Consider the following 26,316-nt stretch of genomic DNA (forward strand, 5'->3'; position numbering starts at 1 on the left):
GTACTCCTTGCTGTCACCCTGCAGATGAGGACGTCCATTGGCAGACAGCTGCTTTCTGCACGTTGGCCACCTGCTGACACAGTCACCGTGTCCTCACACACGGGGCAGACGGGGCGTGTTGGTTTCAGTGTGTCCTCCTCTTCACCTCTTCTGTGTGTTGGGGGGGGAGCAGGGCATGGGGCATCTTTCACACACAGCTCTCTTTCTTTCTTAAGCTTCTGGGGTCTCTTCCATAGACTCAAATGAAGGAGAGGCGTGTGCGTTTATGTGTGCTCGGGCCCATACACACACGGGCACATCCACAAGATGCTTTGCTATTTTAAATCTGTAAGCTTCCTTCATCCATCTGCAGCCCCCTCTTCCTTTACTGTCCAAAGTCGGGGCCCAGTGGGCGTCTTCTCTGGGGTGGCGGGTGCAGATGGTGGCGGGGCGAGGGCCCAAGTCCCAGCAGTAGCAGACACAGGCAGAGAGACAGACGAAGATGGGCACCGGGCGCTGTGCTCAGGGGGCTCTCGGCCCGTCCCCGGAGAACTAGGGACAGACAGATGGCACCAGAGATTGTAAACAAGAGAGGCGGGGTGGGGTGGGGTGGGGCAGGGAGCAGGAGCCGGTGAGAGAAAAGAGGCAAAGCAAAGAGGGATAAAAGGGAAAGAAGTAAATTAGTAGCCTTGATCTTTGATCTTCCCCAACTGAGGATGGGGTGTAGGTGGGGGAACACACACAGCAGGACACACATTCTCCCATATTGTCTTTTTCTTTCTGGCAGTATCAACTTATCCATTAGGCACAAGAGACCCAATGCTTAGGGGCCACCACACTTTTAGGGGTGCAGGAAAATGGTTTAACTTAATTTCTTTCAAAATTGGAAGGAAAAAATATGAATATGACAATAATGGGCATACAATAATGTGTCCAGACTGGGTTATATTCATCTTTATAACAACATAGTTGTCAACTATCATGTTTAATATTTTTTTTTAATGGAGGAAAAGGCCCATGAGAGGCATACCACAGCCCTGCTCCCTGACTCACTGACCCCACAGGCCTCCATGATTTTCCTATTTCGGGTTCTTATTTTATCTTTCTTTTTTTTTTTTTAATTCTTATGTTAATCCCCATACATTACATCATTAGTTTTAGATGAAGTGTTCCATGATTCATTGTTTGTGCATAACACCCAGTGCTCCATGCAGAATGTGCCCTCCTCAATACCCACCACCAGGCTAACCCATCCCCCCACCCCCCTCCCCTCTAGAACCCTGTTTGTTTTTCAGAGTCCATCGTCTCTCATGGTTCGTCTACCCCTCCGATTTCCCCCGCTTCATTCTTCCCCTCCCGCTACCTTCTTCTTCTTCCCGGTTCTTATTTTAATTTCAGCTGTTCTTGTTAGGCATCATTTGAATTTATCACCTAATTATTCATTTTAATCCTATGTGTGTGTGTTCAGGGTAGTTCTTCACACATCCCCTCCCTGAGTCAACAACGCTTTCTCTGTGTTTCCTCTGCGCTCCTGCTCTGGGCAGGGCACGGTGGGCGCCTCTCCAGGGGAGCCTCGCTGGACGGCTGTGGCCTCGGTGGAATATTCTGAAGCCCTGAATGCTGATGACAGACAATGCTGGGGGCTCTTAGACTTGGAGACCCCAACTGCACGTGACCTGGAGGTGACACATATGCGCACAGGTGTGGGGACCCAATGGAGCCCGAGATGGCAGCGGGGGTTGGGGAGGGGCGTGATGCAGATCAGGGGGCATTCTGGTTTCTCTCTTATACTGTTCAGTAATTCAGCAACCCGAAGTTCAGAGTCATTACTGATCACCTGTAAGGCCTGACTTATGTCATCAGAGGGGATTTTCCTTTTTCTTTTTTGCTTTCTATTTGTACAAGTTCTGAGTAGGAAAAAGTACAGAGGGATCATAAAGACGAAACCTCAGAACTAAGTATGGAATTCTGGAATAATTTCTCCTCCTTCTTTAAATGTTTGTTTCAGATGGATGTCAAAGGATGTGGAAAAACTCAATAAGTTAATTATTTCTGTTCAATGGTTGCCTTTGTATATTCTGAAAATAATTTTTATCCCTTTATGTATAAATTATCTTAATGCCTACAATTTTAAGCTTAAACTTAAGCTAGAGAAATAATCTAGAGGAGAAAGTGGATGCAGAGGAGGGAGGGGAGAATTGGAGACAGGCAGGGATTGTGGCAACCATCTGCCATGCTCTAGGTGATGGCTAATTTGACACGTCGGCTCGACAAGGCTCTGGTCAGACACTAGTTGTTTGGTCGAACACAGGTCTAGATGTTGCTGTGAAGGGATTTCTTAGGTGTGTTAACACTTAAATCAGTAGACTTTGAGTAAAGCAGATTACCCACCCCATAGAGGTGGGCCTCGTCCAGTCAGTTGAAGGCCTGAGGAGAAAAATTAAGGTCCCTGAGGAGGAAGGAATTCTGCCTCCAGATGGCCTTTGGATCAAGATGAAATCAACCCCTGATGGAATTTCCAGCCTGCAGGCCTGCCCTGTGGACTTTAGACTTTCCAGCACCACAATCATGTGAACCAATTCCTTAAACTAAATCTCTCCCCCCACCTCTCTCTCTAAGTATATATACAATACATACATATGTATATCCATCTCTCTAGATGGGTATCTCTATATATCTAGATATACTTATGCATACATCTTCCTGTATGGACATAGATATGCAGATGTCTATACGAAGATGTAGATATATATGCATGGTTTGTGTATTTTATGTATGTATTATGTATACACACATGCATCTCTCTCCGGAGAGCCCTGACTGCCACATTCTACTTGGAGATTTTGCCAAGCCCAAGGGCTAAGAAGAGCACAGTCTCTGGAGTCAGCCTGCCTGGAACTGGGACTGGATTCTGCCCCTGCTACTTACTAGCTGTGTGATCTTGGTCGAGTTCATTCTTTTCCTGTACCTCAGTTTTCCCACTGAATGGGGATAACAACAGTACCCACCTTGCAGGGGGGCCGTCCCTAGCTCAGCGCGCGGTCCGCCCCCCGCCCCCCACCTGTGGGCGGGGCTGCCCCCGCCCCCCCCCCCCCCCCCCGGCCCCCCCCCCCCCCCCCCCGCTCTCCCCCGCCGCCCTCCCTCCCGTACCTGTGCTTGTAGAGATAGAGCACAAAGCCCGCGATGATGAGCGCGATGAAAGGCACCAGGATTGCGGCGGCCACGGAGCTGCTGTTGGAAGCAAAGTGGCGGCCGATGGACTCGGGGTCGGACTCCAGCAGCCTGAGGTCTGCAAAGTCGCAGAGCAGAAACCTCAGGTCACAGAGACCCAGCTATGTGAGGGGACAGCCCCCCGGGGGGCGGTGTGGCCTCGAGCAGGGAGGTCAACTCCTGCAGCCCAGACCCCGAGCCAGCTGCCTTCCCTGCCCCCAGTCCCCGGGAGCCAGTCTGCAGGAGAACCTAAAACCTGTCACAGGCTAAAGTCTTCAGAGGGTGCCGCCTTCAGAAGTTTTGAAACTTCTTTTGGCCACAGAAGCCTTTTATCAGGTAAAACCTTAGGAGGAAGCCCAAATACAAAACAGGTGAGGGTGGGCCTGCTGGGGGCGGGGGGCGTGGGAGAGGAAGTGTGAGCAGCCTGGGGCGGGGGTCTCCCTCCTCCTCCTCCGCTGTGGGCCTCCTGGCACCAGGCTGGGCCGGGTGCTCAGAGGAGCGCAGGGAGACAAGTGGCCCACCACACCGGGGTGGAGGCTCCAAGAGGGGACAGGTCTGGCCCGGGGGACGGGGAGTCAGTTGAGAAGCCAGAATCGAGAACTCCAGCTTCTGAGTTCTCTCTGGTGTGTCAGGCTGAGGGGCCAGGGGAACTGTCTTCAAGTACTTGAAGGGGTGCTGTCGGGAAGAGAGAGAGGTCTTACTCCATGCTCCTCACAAGGGCAAGCTAAGAACTCCCCTAGGGGAGGAGAGTGGGAATGACAGGGAAGCAGATTTTTGCTAAGACAAGGAGAAGCTTCCTGAAGGTCAGAGCTGCGAGAAAATGCAGGCAGGGCCCCTGGGCATGGTGGAATCAGCAGCCGGGTACGTAGAGCTGGCTCTTGAGCACCCCTGACTGCCTCCTGTCTCCCCTCACCACCTCGGAGAAACCAGGGGCCCTCCCTGGACTAGGGTCTGAGGCTCTGGGTCAAGGTCAATCTCTGAAGGGAGGAGACTGGATGCCGATGACTGTAGCAGGCAGAGTAAAGATGCCAGGGAAGAGCCACCTTCTGGGACTGCTCGGGGAGGGAAGGACAACGTGAGTTAAAGGCACCCCTAAGAACCCCACATCTGCATGCTTTAGGGTGTCTGGGTGGTGCCCAAGGGCTGGCTGGCTGGTGTTGCTGGGGGCCGTATTCAAGACCCAACGTCCCTTACGCCAGGGCTCTCAACTCCAGGCCTGGCCATGAAACTGTTTGGCAAAGGTCGAGCCTGTCATGTGTATGTGCTTGTTTCTGGGGACATATTCCATAGCCTTTATCAGAATCTCAAAGGCCAGGGTGCCTGGGTGGCTCAGTCATTAAGCATCTGCCTTTGGCTCAGGTCATGGTCCCAGGGTCCTGGGATCGAGCCCCACATCGGGCTCCCTGCTCAGCGGGAAGCCTGCTTCTCCCTCTCCCACTCCCCCTGCTTGTGTTCCCTCTCTCACTGTGTCTCTGTCAAATAAATAAATAAAATCTTAAAAAAAAAAAAAAAGAATCTCAAAGGCAGCTGTGACCCCCCAAATGGTTAAGAACCCCTGGATTTGGCTGTTGCACTTCACTCCTCTACCCCCCCACCCCTGTACACAAGTGTCTCCCTTCCCGAGGACAAATGCTAGTTACCAAGTCTTTGAAAGCCGAACTGCCCAAAGCCTTGGCCCTTGACTGAGCCTTGATAGATGAAGGTGCCTCCGGGGGACTCTGAGGAGACCTGCAAAAGTGAGAGCAGAGGCAGTGAGATGGGGGCATGGCCAGGTGAAGCCGCACGCCCTCCTGGTGCGGGCTGTCAGACTCTGGTGTACCCTGGGAGTATGGTGCTGGAGGTGGGGCGGGCCCACTGGGTGCTCCTAGGAGGCGGGGAGGCGCTTCATCGTCTACTGGTCCCATCACTTCATCTGTGTGGGCCTTCCATTTGCCAGGCAGGTCTAACAACAGTACCTGTTCGCAGGGTGGTGGCGAGGCCTGCTCGAGCTCACGCAGAGAAGGCACTTAGACCACTTCCGGGCCTAGAGAACTGTTAGCCGTTATCACTGTGATGAAAACGACCGTCAAGAGCCCCTGGAACCACTGAGCCGTGATTAAAGTGTACCCAGCAGATTTAACATACTTTGGATGGTTCATCACAGTTCCAGTAGCTACTAATTTGAGGAGGTAGTTGGGGACGTAAGTCTTCTTGGCTCATCTGTCTTGTCCCTGCGGATGCACCCTGACTCCTCAGCTACTCTGGCCACCATCACCTCTCCCTCCTTCCCACACTTCCATGTCCAGCATCAACAGTCTGAGACAGGGAAGCCACAGGTGTGATACGGGACACTATGCTCAATTCCCACCCCCCCGTGAAATTGGAAGGTACGGACAGAGAAGCATCACTGTGGATCTGCCTTCTGCCTTAAGAATGCCCTAGAATGTCGTTAGGCTTTCCCACACGGGAAGGCAAGAAAGCCGTATCTCCTCCCCTGTGTCTTGGTCTCTCAAGCTGTGCTAAATCAGCTGTAATCTGCATCCTCAATTGTGAGTGATATTTGAAGTAGTCACCTGGGACCTTTTCCCATATCCCAGCACAACACCATTACCTCCAGCTTGCTTGAATTCACTCTTACACAGCTGTTCTGGTTCCTTGCTTTCTGCTCGAACATCAGACCCTACTCCATATCACTCAGATGTGCTGGCCCTCCGGACACTCCGCCTCCTGGCCCCTTTATCTTTTCCTTTACCCATTTCACTAGCAGATGAGGATTCCCTTGATCCCAGTCCTGGCCCCCAAGTAAACCTCTCAAGTTTCCATGTTGATCCTTTGCATCTCCACTCTCTCTACCCCCTTCCCTGCCTGTGATCTGGGAATCAGGGACAGGGCAAGGGCACAGGGAGGTCAAGGACTGATATTTTGCAGCACTTACATGCCCATCTAAAGCCCAGTGATCGTCTTTGAATTTGTTCACAAAGATCTCCACAGGCCCTGTAATCTGGTAAACCTGGAGCAGGAGATGGAAATCTTCTTTCTTGTAAATTCCTGGGAAAAGGAAGTTCAGAGAGTACACTAAAGATCTGGAAAAATCTCCAAGCCCAAATTTGCGGGTACGTGGAATTTCACGTGTCGATGTTGATGTAAACATGGCATGCATGACCACCAGTAGGTAAGCGTAGTCTGGCCTATGAGATTGTGTGCGTTGAGTGTGAGGATACACAAGAGTGTGCGCATGTGTGTTACAGACAACTGGATCACTGACCTGTGTTTGTGACCCTTTTAACGCATGCACGCGTCAGAATAAAGTGAATATGACTTTGCATACATTAATGTGTCAGTTAACGCATGAGTATGCTTTACGACTCCGTGGGTGCGGGAATGCAGGACGCATGTACATGGGCTTCTGTGATGTCTTTACTACTCTGCCTTAGAGCGAATGGGGAACCCGACTGTTCAGTTGTGCGTGTGTGCGCTCGCTCGGATGAACGGGTATGATTGTATGTGGGCCTTGTATTAATGTCTACATCCATTCACTCATGCATTCCTTTACCTGTCCATCTCTTCCAGAAATGTTTGTTTTCTGAGACATTTAGTTTTTCTGATTATAAAAAGATTGAAAATTGGGGAAATTGTGGGAAAGGCAGAGATGCAGGAAGAAAAAAGAAATCATTTCTGATATCACTAAGAAATAGCCACTGTTAAACTTTTGGTGGAATTATTTCCAATTTTCTTTCTTTTTTAAAGATTTTATTTATTTGAGACACATAGAGAGCAAGAGAGAGTGCACGAGGGGGGGAGCTGCAGAGGGAGAAGGAGAAGCAGACTCCCCACTGAGTAGGGTTAGGGTTAGGGGCAGGGTTCCATCCCAGGACCTTGGAATCATGACCTGAGCTGAAGTCAGATGCTTAACCAACTGAACCACCCAGGCACCCCCCAATTTTCTTTCTAATGAATATAATTTTTCCTTTAAAACTGGAGTCACATTGTAAATGCACTATGGTAGGTCCATTTGCCTCCAAACTGGCATACTATTTTATCTATCAGATGTATTATAATTAATATATCCATTTTGTTATTTTTGGGTAATTTTCTCTTTCCAGTTTTTATGTAATACAAATAGCCCTGTAATGTCAACATCTTTTATTCAGGAATGTTTCACTCCCTCCATAGTTATTTTTTATGATAAAAATTCTTAGAAATATGATTAATGGGTTCAATAATTTTCAAAGAGCTTAACACAAATTGCCAAACTGTTTTCTAGAACTGTACTATTTTATTGACCATCAACTGCATCAGTGCCTTCACTGGACCTTGACCAGCACTAACGTTTATCACTTAAAAAAAAAATCTTAGTGGGATAAGTGGAAAATGACATTTTCTGTTTACTTTTAGTTTTTTGATTATTGCTGAAAAATATTTTTTCTTTTGTTTATTGACTGACTGTATTTTGGCTTCTGGGAATTCTGTCCTTATTTTTGGTTCAGTTTTAGGGATTTCGGTCTCTTTTCTCTTTATTTAAGAGTTGTTTTCAGTTCAAGTTATTGTTTGTCATCTAACCATTTCCTTTTAGACCCTGGTGATTTTATCATGCAAACAAAGATGAACAGACAATTTCTCCTCCTTCTGCCCATCAGACAAGTCCCCCAGGACATGAGGATGCAATGACAATAGACTTGTCCTTGTAGAGGGCGTGTGCCCGCCCACCCCTATCACACCCAGGCTTTCACGGGGGTGGCCTGCTCCTTACCAGCCAAGTGCACCTCCACGCCACTGTGGTCAATCATGGTGGCGTTGACCTTGCTGTTGACAACCTGGAAGCCAGTCACTCTGAGCATGGCCGGCTGCTTCTTCCCCTGGTACTCATAGGCCCCTTTCCATAGGGAGTTCTTGGCAAAAACATCCCCAGGAACTGGAGGAAGTGAGAAACAGATGTGAGAGGGACTGAGGCCACCTGATGGCTGATCCCAATTCACTCACTGAGATTGCTTTCTCCAAAGCCTAACTCGGGAGAGGATGGTGGAGTGCTCCGGTCCTCCTGTGATCCAAAATGGAACTTGAACTGAGTATGATGCCAACTCTAGTTTCCTTCTTATATAACACACATGCTAATGTGATGAATAAAAGTATAAAGTTCAAAAAAGGATACGATAGTCCACAATAATTTTGCATTGGTCGGGCCACACATGTAGTTATGTGCCCAGTTCTGGACATCGCACTTTGAAAGAAATAATACCTGTGTTAAAAAAGTAACCGTTTCCAGGAAGCTCCCTGGGCAGGACTTGGATCTCTGTGTCTGTATGACTACACACTGGCCAGTCCTGTGCTGGGGGGGTTGTGGTAAACAATGGCTCCTGAGCTCGAAGATCTGGATGTGTTTCCGGAAGGCTTTGGCTCTCTCTTCCAGATGAGGTTTCTGTTTCCTTCAGGTTTACTTCCTCCTGAAGTTTGTCAGGGGTGGGTAGTGGGTGGAGGAATCTGTTTGGCTCTGTAGACAGTTTTCACACCCTTTCACTGAGTACTCGGAAAGTCATGTGCATGTCTCTGGGTAACTAGGTGACGGAATCAACACCAGTTTCTTGAGCCGAAGCTCTGGACCATACCTACCAGAAGCTTGGGTGAGTGGTGGCTCCCGGGCAGTGTTGATGGGTCTCCCACTCGGCCGGACCTCTGCTGGGGAAAGAGAATGGAAGAACACAGGTTCACACTCTGGTCTACACTCTATTGGAAAAATAATGGCCACCTCTCTGACACTAGGTCAATGGGTTCTCTGAGATCCTGCTTTGGACTTATCCTCTTAAATTGGGAGTGGATACTTTGTCTGGTGATGCTATGGACCCCTCTTGGAATAATAAAACAATGAGTCAAAAGGAAATCCGTTTTATCAATTACAGTCATTGACATATTAAACAAAGAATTAGGATGCAGGTAGATATGTGATTCTTTATTACTGCATTAAACAACAGGATCTAATAGCAGGTCCAGTCACTACCATATCCTTGAAGTAGTCAGGAACATAAGCAATATTTCATGATATCAGTAACAACTGTAATATAATATGAAAATCTCTGTAATTTTTACCGGTGACAAAGTCATAGGTATTGTTAACACTACTATGGGTTTTTGTCTACATTTCAAATTAAAGGAAGTGTTAAATTTCAGCAAGAGGTAAAGGACAATAAAGCTGTCTCTTCTGCCACCCTTGTACCTAGATCTGCTGAATGCCCCTATTGATGACCCTAGGTTGAAAAGCCCTGTCCCGGACTCTGCTTTCCTCCCAGATGCCTGGCACGATGGAGGACCTTCCAACAATCAAAAGTGAACTCCTTGAGGCCTGGTGGGGGTTTGAGTGGTGTGCTCCCTTCCCTTGGAGTGATGATATTAAGACTGAGAAGCCCACAACAGCTGCTCTGTCTCGCACCATGAACCACAATTCCCAGCGCGTTTTCTCTGGCGTCCACACCGACATCCCTCCCAACCTAGGAGATGCTCAAGGAGGAGCATGAGGGGGATGTACTCGGGGTGCCCAGGGCTTGGCTCCTCTGATGACCACCATGGTCAATATCCACAGCAAGACCTTGTGGTGATGTCACAGAGGCAGTTATACAGATCAATGGATAAAGCTGAGGATCCAGATATAAGCTCACATCATCCGGTCCCTGTTCAACACAGTCTGGGCTTCCTGGCCTTCGCCTACTCTGTGAAGCCTAGGCAGCTGAAGATGGCAAGCTATGTGACTGGGGTCCTGGCCTACATCCCTGCTGCCAAGTGACTGAACATCAGGGCCCTGGTCTTGGGCCTCCTTCTGATCATTACGTTCACCATTACTTTTGCCACTGGCTCGCTGATGATTCTCCACGCAATTTCAGAGACCATAAAATGTTATGGAGGCTGCTAGTAGCTGCCCATGGTCTGAGGCTCTCAGCCCTCTCATAGCAGTGTCTATACACATCAGTTTACAGCTGAACTCAATAAAGCACTCGTGTGTGGGGAGTAAAAAAGACTGAGAAGCCCTCACAGGCAAAGTCACAAGCTCTGGGCCTAAGCCAGACAGTGTAGGTTCAGGTCCCAGCAGTGCTACTTCGTGATGTGTGACCTGGACCAGTCCCTTTACCCCTCAAAGTCTCCATCTCCTCATTGGAAACATGGGAAAATACTGAAACATACCTCACAGGTCTACGCTGAATAAATGAGGTTGTGAACATGAAGGTCACAGTCAGCCATTGTTAATGTCTTTTCTTCTTTTGCACAGAAACAACAGAAATATCTGCCTCATCACCAAGGAAGGGCAGACTCTCCCTTCTATCTCCTTGAGGAGGCTAGATTTTGAGCACAATCATTCCGACTCCGGAGGGCAGTTTATGTACAGAAGGCTGTGGAGAAATTTTCCACAGTGTCTCAGTCAAAGTACTTTTATGAAGAAAATGCCTTTATCGTCTTGGGTTTTATAAGATGAAGGGTGTAAGAAGGAGAAAGCTTATAGGCCAGGAGCTGTGCTAGGCCATGTTATTCACATTATTTCATTTACTCCTGCTCTCAGAACTGTGAGGTACAGATTACTATCTCCATTTTATAGAAGAGAAACTCGTTAAGAGGCAGAGAAGTGAAGAGGCTTGCCAAAGATCACACAGTAAGGGGATGGATTGAAATTCCACTGCATCTAAAGCATTTTGTCCTTTTATAGACAAGTACATAATAGCATCAAAAACAGTAAAATACTTAAGACTAAATGTGACCAAGAAGTGCAAGACGTGTATAGTGAAAATGACAAACCATCGTTTTAGAAGGAATTAAAGATCTAAATAAATGGAAAGACATCCCCTGCTCATGGATTGGAAGACTTACTACTGTTCAGATGGCAACATTCCCCAAACTGACCTACAGATTTACTGCAATCCCTGTCAAAATCCCAGCTGTCTGTTTTACAGAATTTCACAATCCAACCCTAAAGTTCATATAGAAATATAAGGGGCCCAGAAGAGCTAAAACAATCTTGAAAAAGAAGAACAAAAAGGACGATGTACACTTCCCAACTTCAAAACTTATTACAAAGCTATTGTAATCAGAACTGTGGTGATGTCATAGAGGCAGTTATACAGATCAATGGCTAAAGCTGAGGATCCAGATATAAGCTCACATATTTATGGTCAAATGATCTTTGACAAGGGTGCCAAGAAAATTCAGTGAAGAATAGTGAAGAATAGTCTTTCCAACAAATGGAGCTGGGACAACTGGATATCTGCATGCAAAAGAATGAATTTGGACCCCAAATGACCACCTCCCCCCACAAAAAACCCCACAAAATGAACAAAAGACCTAAATTTGGGAGCTAGAACTATAAAACTTAGAAAAAACCATAGACGTAAGTTTTCATGACCTAGGATTTGGCAATGGTTTCTTAGGTATGATAAGGAAGCACGAAGAAAGAAAATAGAGATAAATTGGAGTTCATTAAAATTAAAGACTTTTGTGCTTAAAAGGACACCCAAAGAAGGTGAAAAGATCCAAACTCATCAAGTTGTATACATTGAATACGTGCATTTTTATATATCAATTATATCTCAATAAGGCTGTAAAAAAACTCCATTTAAAAAAAAAAGAAAAAAATTTAACACAGGACTGAAATGGAGCTTGAAATGTGACAGTCTAATTTCATTTTAGGTGATGAGTGAAATAAAGGAGAAAGTACTTGTAAATTTTAAAAAAAGAAAGTGAAAGACAACCCATAAAATGGGAGAAAATATGTGCAAATCTTGTATCTGATAAGAGTCTTATATTCTAGATATATGAAGAACTCTTGAAGAGACTCTGGACCAAGATGGTGACATGGGAAGCTCCTGAATTCCCCTCCTGTCATGGACACACTGAATGTACAGCTACACACGGTTTAACAGCAGGAGTTCAGGTAGAGGAAAGGATCTAAATATAAAAACATAGGAAACTATAAAACAAACTGATATAGATAGATGGTTAAATTCAGAATACTCTAATATTATAACTGTGCTGGGTAAATCAGTTACAACTCTAGTATAAAGATTAAAAGACAAAAGTATTAAAAATAACTACAACTGCAGGGGCACCTGGGTGGCTCAGCTGGTTAACTATCTGACTCTTGATCTCAGCTCAGGTCTTGAACTTAGGGTTTGAGTTCAAGCCTTGAATTGGGCTCCATGCTGGGTGTGGAGCCTAGAAAACAAAACAAAACAAAACAAAAAAACCCAAACTAGAATGCAGTAATTTGTTAATGAATACATCGTATAAAAAGACGTCAACTATGACATCAAAAACATAAAATATAGGAAGGGAGTGTAAAAATGTAGAGCTTTTGTATGCACTCAAAGTTAAGTTGTTATTTGCTTTATTTATTTATTTATTTATTTAATTATTTATTATTTTTAAGTAGGCTTCATGCCCAGCGTGGAGCCCAGTGCGGGGCTTGAACTCATGACCCTGAGATCGAGACCTGAGCAAGATCTGAGCTGAGACCAAGAGTCAGATGCTTAACTGACTGAGCCACCCAGGTACCCAAGTTGTTATTGGCTTTACAAAGGCTGTCATAACTATAAGATGTTTTAAGTAAGCCTCATAGTAAACACAAAATAAAAACTTCAGTGAATACACAAAAGGTAAAGAGAAAGGAATCAAAACATACCACTACAGAAACTTATCAAATCCCAAAGGAAGAGAGTAAGGAAAGAAGAAGGGAACTACAAAAGAGCCAGAAAAAAAAAATTAAGAAAACGGCAATAGGAAGTCCATACTTATAAAAAATTACTTTAAATGTAAATGGACTAAATTCTCTAATCCAAACACAGAGAGTGGCTGAATGGACAAAACAAAACAAAAAACAAACAAAAAATCCCCAGACCCAATGATATGCTGCCTACAAGAGACTGACTTCAGTTTCAAGGACACAGAGCTGAAGGCGAAGTGAAGGGAAAAGATAGTCTATGCAAAATGGAAACCAACCGAGAACAGGGGAAGCTATATTTACATCAGACAAAATAGACTTTAAGCCAAAAACTGTTAACAAGAGACAAAGAAGGTCATTAGATAATGATAAGGAGTTAATTCATCATGAGGATATAACAATTATAAGTATTTATGCACCCAACATCAGCACACCTAAATATATTTTAATATATAATAAAAGAAAATAAAAACAAATATTAACAGATCTGGGTGGAGAAATAGCAACACAGTAACAGCAGGGGACTTTAATACCTTCCTTTCAACCACAGATTGATCATCCAGACAGCAAATCAATAAGGAAACACTGGGCCTAACCTACACAGTAGATCAGATGGACTTAATGGACACTTACAGAACATTCCACCCGACAGCAGCTGAGTACACATTCTTCTCAAGAGCATGTGGAACATTCTCCAGGACAGATCATATGGGCTACAAAACAATTCTTTTTTTAAGGTAAGTCTTCCCTTTTTTTTTTTTTTTTTTTTAGAGAGAGAGAGGGAGAGAGACCATGCACACACACAAACACACACTCTCTCTCAAATAAATAAATCTTTAAGCCCAGGCAGAAGGTAGCAAAATAAAACTTGGGATGGCCTCACTATGTGTCTCTTTGGACTGCTCTGGTTTCATCTCCTAGAGGCTCAATACCTCAGAAACTCAGAAGCAGGATCCAGCTCCTGGAAATCCTATTTCTTCCTTCTCTTTTGCTGTCTTCTGCTCAAGCTCAGCTGTCACCTTTGGCCTCCCACCCTGGAGAGGTTCGCCGAGTGGGAGCACTCACCCAGGCAGATGGGTGGTTTGCCTGTCCAGCTGCCATCTGCTTTGCAGGTGCGGTGCTCGGAGCCACCCTTGAGGGAGAAGCCCTCCTGGCAGGAGTAGAGGAGTGTGTAGCCCATGGAGGGCAAGTCCAGGGCCCCAACGTTGGTATGGGATGGCGTCTCTGGCTGCTTGCAGTGGTGGGCTGGGTGAGAGGAAAGACAGTGTTGGACCTGGGGAGAATAGGGTCTTCAGGAGGCCTTTTAACTATTCCTGTTCCTACATGGAACATCCCTTTCCTTCTAGGCCCCTTTCATGTCCAGCATCCCCTCCCCAAACCTCCCCTCTAACCCCAGCCTTGATGTCTAGACCTACGGCCACGATGGAGATGATGTGGATCCAGGCTTAGTCACCCCTGGGGGGCCTGCAGCACTCTTCCTGGGGAAGAGGAGTAATTATGGTCAAAAGCCTGAAATCTTTCAACCTGAGGGCTGACCTTGTAGCTGTGAGTTTTGGCTGCCACTGGAAAGTTCTTTCTTTTTCGCTAAAGCATAGGAATTGCCTTCAAATATCAGAAAGGCTTTTGTGTGGAAATGTCTTCCATGAGGCCCCAAGGGATAAGGACTACAAAGAAAGCAATATTGGTCCCAGGGAGAAGTCATGAGCTCCCTGTCAGTCAGAGCATTCGAGCATGTCCCGGGTGCCCAGCTGGGGGAGATAATGTGTTTCCAAGAGGAACTGTCTAGGGATGCAGGGGAAGTCTGCACTTACGGACACAGTCGGGTGGGGTTCCACTCCAGGTGAGGTTGGGGAGGCAGGTCCTGGTGGTGGAACCCTGAAGCAGGTAACCTTTCTGACAACGGAAGAGCACTGTGCTTCCAACCTGTTGGGAGGACGGAAGCTTCCTTCATCCCTTTCTATCCAGCGATGCTTCATACCTTGTTACTTGACTACTTACTTCCCCATCACCCAGTTCCTACCCACACCCTTGCCTCCACCTGCAACATCCTTCTTCCACTTCTCTGCCTGGTTAAGTATTATTTACCCTTTGAGGCAGGCTTATGCCTCTTCCTTCAGCCCTTACCCAAGCCCCGGGGCCAGAGCAATGCTCTTCTCGGACGTAGTATGCTCTGCTGTGGCGGACAGATGCCTGACTCAGAATCAGAAGACCCTGGTCTGAGTTCCGGCTTCGACGTTTGCTCACGGAATGACAGGCTGCCGGGAATGTGACGCCTAGTCTTCCGGTGCAGAGCGTGGGACCACCAGCCCGGTCACGCCTACAGTGCAGTGTCGCGACTCGGTGCTGGATTTGAAAGCATTTTATAAAACGGGAAGCACTGCACAACACAGAGTTATTACTTGGGTGTGTCTCTTCTATGAGTCTACAGGTTCCTTAAGGAAGGGAGACTTGTCTTCTTCATAGACAGCTCCCCCAGAGAACCTGGCACTTGCTTAGTGAGTATCTGTTGGGCAGAATCACTATCCTGCTGCCATCGCGGCCTCTGCTCAGTTGTGTCTCCCCCCTGCCCCCCCGCCGTCCACCAGCCCTCACTGTCCCACGCGACGCCCCTGCAACCACCAGCTCCATCTCTCCCTCCGCCCTCTGCATGGCAGCTTCCTAAGCTGTAACTCCGATGCCCCTGTTTCCCAGCTCAAAACACTCACATGTCCCTATTACCTATGGAAGCAAAATTCCAACACCAAGTGAAACTCTTGACTTCCACTCCCTTCCTCCAGGCCCTTCTGCTTTGTCTGGAATGTCATCCTCTCATTCAGCAATGGCCCCTCTGTCTGTCCAGGTGTGCAGATCAAAACCTTCAAGCCAGTCTTGATTCCTCCCTTTTCTTCAACCCCTCCCTCCAATCCATCAGCGCGTCCTCTTGGTTCTGCCTCCACAGTCCATCTTGACCCCTTCACTTCTCTCTGTGTCACTGTCACTACCTCGCCCTTCCCCCCGAGCCATGACAACAGTGTCCTACTTGTCCGGGTGCCTCCGTCTTCACCCCCCATTATTCACTTTCTCTGCAGCGTTCAAATAATGGATCAGAGTCCCCTTCAAATGGTTTCCTGTGACACTTAGAATAAAATCCAAAATGCTTACCATGGCCTCAAGGGCCCTAGGTGACCTGGCCCATGGCTTTCTCTTTTAAGAAATTATTACGTAATATTTGATGCATGCAAAAGAATATATGGGAAGAAACTGGACACATTAAGTTGAGCCCAGCGCTCCAGGGCTAGAATGTTAGCAACACAATTGTTACTCTCTGCGTCCTCCTTCCCTGCCCCATTCCTCTTTCCTTGGCTCCTCCTCAGTGGTAAGCACTATCTTGAATTTTGTGTTTTTTAATTTCCTTGCTTTGTTAAAAGATAATTCTATCACACATATGCACATATATCTCTAATCATATGTCCTTCTTAGTTTTAATCTTTATAGAAATAGCATCATCCCACCTTATCATTTGATGCTATGTTTCCAAGATTCACCCACATTGTGTAGAGCTGTCCTGCATTCATTCTCACTGCTGTGACTTTGAAATTTTTCTCAGATCTCGGTAACATGTGCAAGGGTATCTTTGGGGTTCATTTCCAGGAATGGAGCTTTTGGGTTGCAGAATGTGTGAATATTTAACTTTACAAGACAGTGCCCAGTTGTTTTCAAACCTCGCCTTGCTCTCTGGCTACATCTCCTCTTCGGCTCACACTGCTCTGGACTCGTTGGCCCCCCTGCTTTCCACTCCTCCAACCTGCTAAGTGCTCCCCCGCCTTGGTGCCCCTTTGAACTGGAGGCCACAGCTCAATTTCAGGAGGGCTCTTCCTAAAATAGCAGCCCACCCTGTCACAACCCCTTGGTACTAGATGGTGGGTAGGGCTTATTGCTCTCAGAAGTTATCCTGTTCACTGTCACCAGCTGGAGACCTTCTTAGAGTGGGCACATAGCCTGTCTTGTTCCCACTGCATTCCAAGCACCTAGAAAGTTTATGGCAGTAAATATTTGTTACATGAATACAGATTGAGTGAATAAGTCACATTCTTTGGCTGGATCCCCACGGGCCATTTCTCCTGGGCACATCTCATGCTCCAGCTAACTGTCCTGTCTTGAACACACCCATACTTTCCTGCTTCCTGTTCTCTGTTCCAAGTGTCCCATCCCAGGCTGTCCGAATCCCTTCTTCTTTCTGAAGTTCTTTCTGAGATGTGTCCGTGGAGCCTGCCTCCCGTGTGGCACTTGCTCGTTCCTGCCACTTTGAACCCTGGGTCTATAGGGAGTGTATAGGTGCCGTGCGGACAGACGGTTGCCTGTCTCACTCATTTCTGTCTTTCCACGACTGCCCGCCCCAACCTCAGGGGGCTGCTGGGGAGTGTTTCTGTCACTACGTGAGAATCTCTTCCGCATCAGTTTCTTGGATTGCTGTCAGTGCCTCTGTTTCTGCAAGGTGCTCCAGTGTGGCGTGGTTCAAAGATGCAGAACACTTTCTGTCTCCAGCTTCCAAGGTCTTGTTCCCCCCAGTGCTGTACCTGGGAAGAGCCCTGAGTCCTCTGAGGCTGACAGTGATAGACAGGGACAGGGGGCAGGAAGGCCTGATCCTGGCTGACCTCATTACCTGGTATCCCTGGGAATTGTTCTGTATCCCGAACTGTGGCACGCCGGGGTCTGCACACATGGTCAGCGTCGGGTCTAGATTGCAAAACAGAGAAACAGACCCCACGTCAGAGAAGCTTTCATCACCTCCACTCACTCTGAGAGATAGGTGTAGGAGGGAAAAATGGAAGCCACATCCTACTCCCCGACCTGTTAATATCTCCACCCGAGTCATACCCCTGGGCCGACTATGTGATTCCTGGCAGCACGCTCACTCTGGCTATTTCAATTTCATGCTCTGCTCTAAGAAGCTCGGGCCTGAAAGAAGGATGCCCACCAGCTCGGATGCTCTTCCCCAAACCACCTCTCACCTATGCAGCTGGGCTGGGTGCCACTCCACGTCCCATCTGACTGGCAAAACCTCCGTGGAGAGCCCACCAGCACCAGAGGGGGCTGGCAGGAGAAGGAGACGGACGACCTGTAGGAGAAGCCTCGGTCCTCTCTCCTGCCACGGGCTGGGATGCCGGGATCTCCGCAGAACACGGCTGGGAAGACGAAGGGAGGAAGGCAGGTCCGAGTTGCTTTCTAGAGCCCCATCGGCCACCACCGGCTGGCTTTCCCAGTGCCACTTGAACTCTGCCAACGGGGGCAGCCCTGGGTCAACAGTCATACCCGCCTCACACACCTGCTGCTGTGTGTGTCCTCTCCTTCCCAAATCCAAAATGCTTGTTAATAATCACCCAAGTAATGAAGCAACGTTATAGGAAGTTAAATTGAGAAAAAGTAAACTACAACTCACTACCCAAAACTTTTCCCCATTTTCATGTGTGTAAACTTGTGTGTGGCTGTGAACCCAATGTCCCAGTGTTATAAACCTTGCTTTGTTCACTTACTAGTCTGTAAATATTTTCCATGTTTATGACACCATTATCACTTACTGGCTACATAATTTTGCCATGAGAGGTTGTACCATAGTTGCAGTTTATCGTAGCCTTTATATTAGGCATTTTCTATTATTATACCATTAAATGTGGCTCTTTTTTCCCTGGTAATGTTTTCTTTTTTTTTTTTTTTAAGATTTTATTAATTTATTTGACAGAGAGAGAGACAACGAGAGAGGGAACACAAACAGGGGGAGTGGGAGAGGGAGAAGCAGGCTTCCCACAGAGCAGGGAGCCCGATGCGGGGCTCGATCCCAGGACTCCGGGATCATGACCTGAGCCCAAGGCAGACGCTTAACGACTGAGCCACCCAGGCAGCCCTTGGTAATGTTTTCTTATAGGGATTCTCTAGGAGTGGACTTAGTATGTTTGAGCGTGTTTGCAGCTCTTGATGTATACAGCCAAATGTCTTTCCAAAGTGTGTGCATTTATACTGCGGTGGGTATGAATGTGCCCATTTCATTGAGATCCTCAGAGAGATTCCCTAAAGAATGATTACTGAATTCAAATCATGTGACAGCAAACAGAATAACCACAGGCCCCTCTTCTGTCCCTTCTGCTCAGTGTCTTAAGTGTTTGCACACATGGTTTACTAAAAATGTTTACTTCCTTAGGACATTGCAGAGACAGGTCTGTGTTTTTAAGGGGGCTGACTGCAAATATGATTTTGATGCCTTGAAAATAAGCATAAAGGGATTCTACCTGTGTTTTTATTCTTAGAACCAATATACTTTTAAACAGATCTCAAGATCAGGGATGGCACATAATAGACAGCCAGTGGTGTGCGGTGTGGCAGGAGCAGGCCCACGGGACCACCAGCACGCTTGGGTTGTGCTGGTCGGAAAGCACACAGAGCTTGCACTGATTTCCCATAAACACTTGTGCAGCAGTTCTCCCAGAACAAACTAGCTGCTGTGGGGAGCGGCCGGATGGGTCCACACTCCGTGAATGTGCTCTACCTAAGAGAAAGGGCCTCATGCCGATCATATGTGGCTTTGGAGTTCCACTGACTGAAGCACTCTAAGATGCAAAATTAAATTTTATGTCTATCCTTTTTTCCTATTTTAAAAGTTCTAGCGGTGATAACACGGGCTGTAAATTTGAGTAAGAATTTTAGAGAAAATTGTCTGGAGAAATGATTGTTTTCAGACTAGACTTTGTCACTAACACAGTAGGTCAGGTCCTTTTTCTGAGCCTCATCTTCCCTGCCAGCCACCTGAGAAGGGACTTCTGCCCGCCTCCTAGGATATCTCGTTGTGAGAATCAGATGTGACATGTGTGTAAACGTCCCCTGAGGAGGCAGCACAAAGCCTGTGAAATGTAAAATGTTATCTCTGTGGATGGACTGATACTCTGTGACCTCCCGGTGGAGGAGTTCACGTGCGGGTAATCAGAGCAAAGCTAACGGCGCAGTGTGACTCCTCTTCCTCACATCCGTTTTGCCTTGAATTAAATTCACTTCCTTCTCCATTAATTTTCAAACAGCATTTAACAAACATCTTCAGCTCCTGATTTTCTGCTGCTTCTGGCACCGAATAAGTCTGCAGACATGAGCCCTGCCTTCTGAGATCTTAGAATCTAAGCCGGATAACACAGGAGGGTATAAAAGGTGAAAAATACAGATAAATAACATGGCTTGAGCATCAACAAAATTTACTGAAAGTACATAAGTGCATCAGGGACTCAGGAGAAGAAGTAGAAGTTGCATATTCGGAAATGGTGGGATCGGGGGTGGGGGGAGAAGTCAACTTCAGAAGCTTCTTTACTGAAGACAGGGGAGCTGCCCAGCCAAATGGGGAGGTGGCATGGAAAGGGCTGAGTGGGTCTGGGGAAGCATGTAGGAAGTGGGTGAGGCTGACAATGATCTTGATCCTGATGTGCTACAATGTGGGGACAAAATCCCTGCCCATGTTTAGGGAGTTACGTAAGAGGAAGAAGTGGTGTTATGAGGGATATGTTTGCAGTAATACAGCAAGAAAGTGACTAGGTCTGAGAAGCATGGCTATGGAGGAAGAGATGCAGTCTGGAGGAGGGAAGCAGGAGTACCGAGAATTGCGGAAGGCCCAGATGCAAAGTTTGGAAACGGTGATAAGAATTCCAAAGGTTACTGCACATCTCAAGTGGTCAGCTGCTTGGCCACGGAAAATATGTTGTGGAGCACAGCTGGTTAGAAATAAATATATTTGACTTCTTTACAGCAAGCTCCAAGAAAACTGACTACCAGAGTCATAGTTCCCCAAGACATCACTTCAAGCATGAAGAACACCCTTCATGCTATGATGTGAATGTGTGTGTGCGCACACAGCCAAGAGGTTCATAATCATATACAAAATAAAATGGAAGTAGGCTAGTATCCAAAATCTAGAAAGAACTTATCAGACTCAAAACCTGAAAACAAAAAATCCAGTCCGGAAATGGGCAGAAGACATGAACAGACATTTCTCCAAAGAACAGACATGTGAAAAAATGCTCAATATCCCTCAGCATCAGGGAAATACAAATCAAAACCACAGTGAGATACCACCTCACACCGGTCAGAATGGCTAAAATTAACATCAGGAAACAACAGATGTTGGTGAGGATGCGGAAAAAGGGGAACCTATTGGTGGGAATGCAAGTTGGTGCAGCCACTCTGGGAAACAGTATAGAGGTTCCTCAAAAAGCTGAAAATAGAGCTGCCTACAACCCAACAATTGCACTACCAGGTATTTACCCAAAGGATACAAACAGTAATTTGAAGGGACAAATGCACCCCAATGTTTATAGCAGAAATGTCCACAATGGCCAAACTATGGAAAGAGCTCAGATGTTCAGCAACAAATGAATGGATAAGAAGATGTGGTATATATATATACACAATGGAATCATCATCATATTTTTGGAATTCATCAAAAAATGAAATCTTGCCATTTGCAATGATGTGGATAGAACTAGAGGGTATTATGCTAAGCAAAATAAGTCAGTCAGAGAAAGACAAATACCATATGTGGAATTTAAGAAATAAAACAGATGAACATAGGGGAAGGGAAGGAAAAATAAAATAAGATGAGAATTGAGAGGGAGGCAAACCATAAGAGACTTTTAATCATAGGAAACAACTGAGGGTTGCTAGAGGGGAGGTGGGAGGATGGGGTGGGAGGATGGGGTAACTGGGTGATGGGCATTAAGGACGGCATGTGATGTAATGAGCACTGGGTATAATCTAAGACTGATGAATCACTAAATTCTACCTATGAAACTAATTTTAAAAAGTCTGAAAAAAAAGATGCACCCTAAAGAAATAGAAAATAATAAAATGGAAGCAGGATCAGCAGCCTATGCTGGTGGAAGTCTCTATGGGAGCTGGGGGTCTAGACGAGCCAGTCAGAAGTCAGTTAAAGGCTGACTTGATCAGAAGTCACCAAATCTAGGAAGAGGCAGCTCCATGAAAAAGAAGTACAAATGGATGACAAAGAAGGAGCAGCTCCGTCTTGCTGATAAGAAATATGATGCCAATTAAAACAATGAGATACCTTTTTAAACTTCTTGGGCTGGTAAATATATATATTTTTAAAGATTTTATTTATTTATTTGAGAGAGAGAATGAGAGAGACAGAGAGCACATGAGAGGGGGGAGGGTCAGAGGAGAAGCAGACTCCCTGCTGAGCAGGGAGCCCGATGCGGGACTCGATCCCGGGACTCCAGGATCATGACCCGAGCCGAAGGCAGTCGCTTAACCAACTGAGCCACCCAGGTGCCCCTTGGGCTGGTAAATATTAAAAGATATTGGCAAAATCTATTGTTAATGAGGAAGTGAGTCAAGAAATATTCTCATAAACTGTTGGTGGGAGTGTGAGTTGGGACTCTTTCTAGAAGACAGTTTGGCACCGTGTCTCAGATGTATAGAGTGCATGCCCACTGGCTCAGCATTTTCTCTCTCCTAGGACTTTACTAGAAGAGTAAAGAAATGTTATCCTCAAGAACATTTATTGCAGAACTTCTTCTAACGTAACTAAACTGGAGAAACCTAAATTCTTCACCAGTAGGAGAAGATTAAACCAGTTGTGGTAGCTACAATAAGGAAGTTCTTTAAGCTGTTAAAAATGATGATGTGTAGGTCAGTATGGATTGATGGAGAAGGGTGGTGATGGCCTATCAATGAAGACAAGTCACAAACTAGTCTGCACAGCATGATTTAATACCGTTTGCAGAAAATTGCACACCTCTATGTCCAAAGCATTGTGGTCGGAGTGGAAGCACAGTCAAGAGCTTAACCCTGGTTATTTTCGGGAAACCAGAGTGTTATGTTCTTCTTTGTATTTTCAGATACATTAACATTTTTTTATGATGACCATAATTCATTGTTCAAAAGCAATTTAGCTATTTCTCAAGAAGAAAAGCAGGGTTTCTCAGCCCAGACTCAACCCTGAGATTGCTACCTTCCTAATGTTTCCTTGGGGGTGTGCGAAGTCCTGAGGGGCTGACCATGCACCAGATGCTGCCTTTCCTGCATCCACTTTTGAGCTGCTGGTCCTAGTTCCTGCTGAAATTTCCCAAATCGAAGTAAATTTTCAGAGGTATCCAAACAATGTCATGAGTATGTTGATGGTTTTCTACAGAATTAGATAAATGCCTAGTAGAAAAAAAAAATAGGTCTACTATTTGTCCAAAGCATGGGTGCTGAGAAGATCTTCCAGAGTCCAATTATGTGACAAGAATAAATGAGGAACTGAGCTCTGGGATGGAATTGGGCTCTTGGGGACACAATTAGGCCAGGAGGGTAAGAAATAAAGTCTTTCACCAAAAAATCATGTAGGCTCCAGGAATCTTTTCTCTGTAGGCTATTTTCCATAAAGACAGGCACATTTCCAGCATGGGCCCCTTCCAGATCTTTGGGAACTATCCCATCCAGTGAACAACCTTTCATGTTAAGAAACACCTCCCTTGAACCCTCCTACACTGTTGGTGGGAATGCAAGCTGGTGCAGCCACTCTGGAAAACAGTATGGAGGTTCCTCAAAAAGTTGAAGATAGGGCTACCATACAATCCAGCAATTGCACTACTGGGTATTTACCCCAAAGATACAAAAGTAGGGATCTGAAAGGGTACGTGCACCCTGATGTTTATAGCAGCAATGTCCACAACAGCCAAACTGTGGAAAGAGCCAAGATGTCCATCGACAGATGAATGGCTAAAGAAGATTTGGTATATATATACAATGGAATATTATGCAGCCATCAAAAGGAATGAGATCTTGCCATTTGCAACGACGTGGATGGAACTGGAGGGTATTATGCTGAGCGAAATAAGTCAAACAGAGAAAGACATGTATCGTATGACCTCACTGATATGCGGAATTCTTAATCTCAGGAAACAAACTGAGGATTGCTGGAGTGGGGGGTGGGGTGGGAGGGATGGGGTGACTGGGTGATAGACACTGGGGAGGGTATGTGCTCTGGTAAGCACTGTGAATTGTGCAAGACTGTTGAATCTCAGATCTGTACCTCTGAAACAAATAATGCAATGTATGTTAAGAAAAAAAAAAAGAAGAAGAAGAAGAAGAAGGTAGCAGGAGGGGAAGAAGGAAGGGGGGGAATCGGAGGCGTAGACGAACCATGAGAGACGACGGACTCTGAAAAACAAACTGAGGGTTCTAGAGGGGAGGGGGTGGGAGAATGGGTTAGCCTGGTGATGGGTATTAAAGAGGGCACGTTCTACATGGAGCACTGGGTGTTATGCACAAACAATGAATCATGGAACACTACATCTAAAACTAATGATGTAATGTATGGGGATTAACATAACAATTAAAAAAAAAAAAAAAGAAACACCTCCCTTATCTCTGGCTTAACTTCCTTCCACTGTAACTCCACATGGTGTCCACAGCCGGGGCTCAGTTGGGATATTCTCATTATTTTCCTTTAAACTCCCTTTAAGAGTGTCTTTGGCAAAGCCTCTCCCCGATTTTGGGGGAAGGTTATTACCTATTCTAGGCCTTCCAGTAGCAGAACTCTGAGGAGGGAAGGGGAAGGAGCCGGCAGATAGGATGCACAAAGGCCTGTTTGTAAGCAAACTTACGGAAACACTGAGGCAACTCTCCAGTCCAGGATCCATTCCCTTCACAGGTGAGCACTGCAGGCAGGGACAGCTGGTACCCCTCCAGGCAGGCATACGACACGCTTGAGCCCCACATGAAGTCGGATCCCACCACTTTCCCATTGGGGATGAGCTGAGGTGGCTTGCATATGATAGCTGGGGGAAGGGGAAGAGCAAAGCACGCTGAGTTCTGGTGCCATCCTAGGGCATTAGGCCCCACTCCCCAGCACCGATGTCACTGGCTACCCTGCGCCTGCTGGGAGTCTGGGCTAAGCGGGGAGAATCAGAAATGCTCCCTCTTAGTTTGGGAGCTGGGGTCCTTTTGCATTTTACAATGCCCTCAAGTGTGACAACCCACTCCTCTGTCTGCACAGTCCTTCCCTTGATGCTCAAAGCCCAGGCCTTACCTTGGTGTCTCTAACTCCCTCCTTGCAGATGTTCAGGGATCAGTCCTCACCTCACACCCCCCATGACAAGATATTATTAGGGCTCTGCCTCGTCACCTCCCTCCTTGCTACATGTTCGAGGCCCATGTCTCACTTTTGTATCTTCTTTGGCCCTGTGTCCACATGTGCAGCCCTCAGACACACCTTTGCAGACTGGCTTGGTACCATTCCATGTCCGGTCCTTGGTGCAGCTCAGCACAGACACCCTATGTGACTCCATCATGTAGCCAGGGACGCACTGAAACGTCACTGTTTTGTTGTACCTGAAGTCATTGCCCAGCCGGAGGCCATTGGCTGGAATCCCAGGGTTGCCACAGTTTATGACTAGGAGAAGGGAGATAAAGCATGGTTCACTCTCGGTACAGACCCCTTTCCTCCCCAGCACTCCAATGCTATCCCTGGTACTCCCTGCACATGTCCAGGAGGGAAGAGAGTCAGATCAGGGATGCCCTGACTCTTCACAAGCTCCCGGTTGGGCACTGCACTTTCTAAAGTCCCTCTGGCCAAGTCTCTCTGCAATGGCCCTCCCACATTCCCACTGTCCTCGCCCCCACCATCTTTATGCACCCCTGCAACTTGGACTATGAAGACCATCCTTATTCAAAGCCCACTCCTCTCAGAGGAAGTACCCAGAGGGCTTAGTTCCTAAATGAGGCTGGGGCTCAGAGAGGGAAGTTTTCTGACCGAAGAGCCTGTGTTACTGGACCTCATAAGACAATCTGTCTGCTGAGGGGCACATGTGACTACCTCCTGTTCTGCCTAGGAGGCCCCTGTAGGGCTAGCGGCTTAGAAGCAGGGTCTTGTAACCTTGCAATGGTCGTGTCTTTGTTATGGTATGGAGTGAGGGTGGGGTTTGGTGAGCTCTGGCCTCGGAAAAGTGAACTTGACATGGGATTTAGACAGAGCCCTGAAATCACAGGCTAGGGCTTGGAAAGGGACTGTGTTCTCAGATACCTTTATCTTGTCACTTCCCTCCATCTGGGACCCACAGTGACTTACTTCCCAAGGAAAAAGGTCTGGGGCTGCCCCAGAGAGGAGCAGGGAAGGGGAGCAGTGGGGCTATACAAGGCTTGAGAGCCAGGCTGGGGGCGGGGGAATGGGTCCAAGGCCGAGAGGAACCCACGAAGATGGTGGATGGTGGTAGCTTTAGGATCAGGCTGAGCACGGGGCGTTTGCCGCAAGAGAACAAGAAAGCCCAAGGAGCTGGCGAGAGCCCGAGGAATAGCAAATACATATGTTCTCAACCTCCCTGAGCCTCAGTCATCTCATATGTCAAGTGGGCTGTGGTGGGAATCAAATGACATAATGCAAATCAAATCAAACACTTAGCTCAGTGGTGGTCAAACAGCACATGCTCAATAATAGGCACTCTCAT

At 46.8% G+C, this 26,316-nt stretch overlaps 1 protein-coding gene across 1 annotated transcript in view; it reads right to left on the reverse strand.

Annotated features, from left to right (window-relative positions):
- CSMD2 (CUB and Sushi multiple domains 2) overlaps positions 1–26,316 on the reverse strand; it is a 621,951-nt gene that overhangs the window by 23,051 nt on the left and 572,584 nt on the right. Inside the window, exons 59-69 of the mRNA XM_044913827.1 lie at positions 25,086–25,265; positions 24,478–24,651; positions 17,851–18,024; positions 17,502–17,575; positions 14,671–14,782; positions 13,925–14,104; positions 8,776–8,838; positions 7,919–8,080; positions 6,104–6,216; positions 4,830–4,917; positions 3,130–3,268 (exon numbers count right to left, since the gene is read on the reverse strand). Coding sequence (XP_044769762.1) covers positions 3,130–3,268; positions 4,830–4,917; positions 6,104–6,216; positions 7,919–8,080; positions 8,776–8,838; positions 13,925–14,104; positions 14,671–14,782; positions 17,502–17,575; positions 17,851–18,024; positions 24,478–24,651; positions 25,086–25,265 — 1,459 coding nt within the window. The remainder of the gene's footprint in view (positions 1–3,129; positions 3,269–4,829; positions 4,918–6,103; positions 6,217–7,918; positions 8,081–8,775; positions 8,839–13,924; positions 14,105–14,670; positions 14,783–17,501; positions 17,576–17,850; positions 18,025–24,477; positions 24,652–25,085; positions 25,266–26,316) is intronic.

The sequence above is a fragment of the Neomonachus schauinslandi genome, chromosome 4, assembly GCF_002201575.2.
Source record: "Neomonachus schauinslandi chromosome 4, ASM220157v2, whole genome shotgun sequence".
Classification (NCBI taxonomy): Eukaryota; Metazoa; Chordata; class Mammalia; order Carnivora; family Phocidae; genus Neomonachus; species Neomonachus schauinslandi.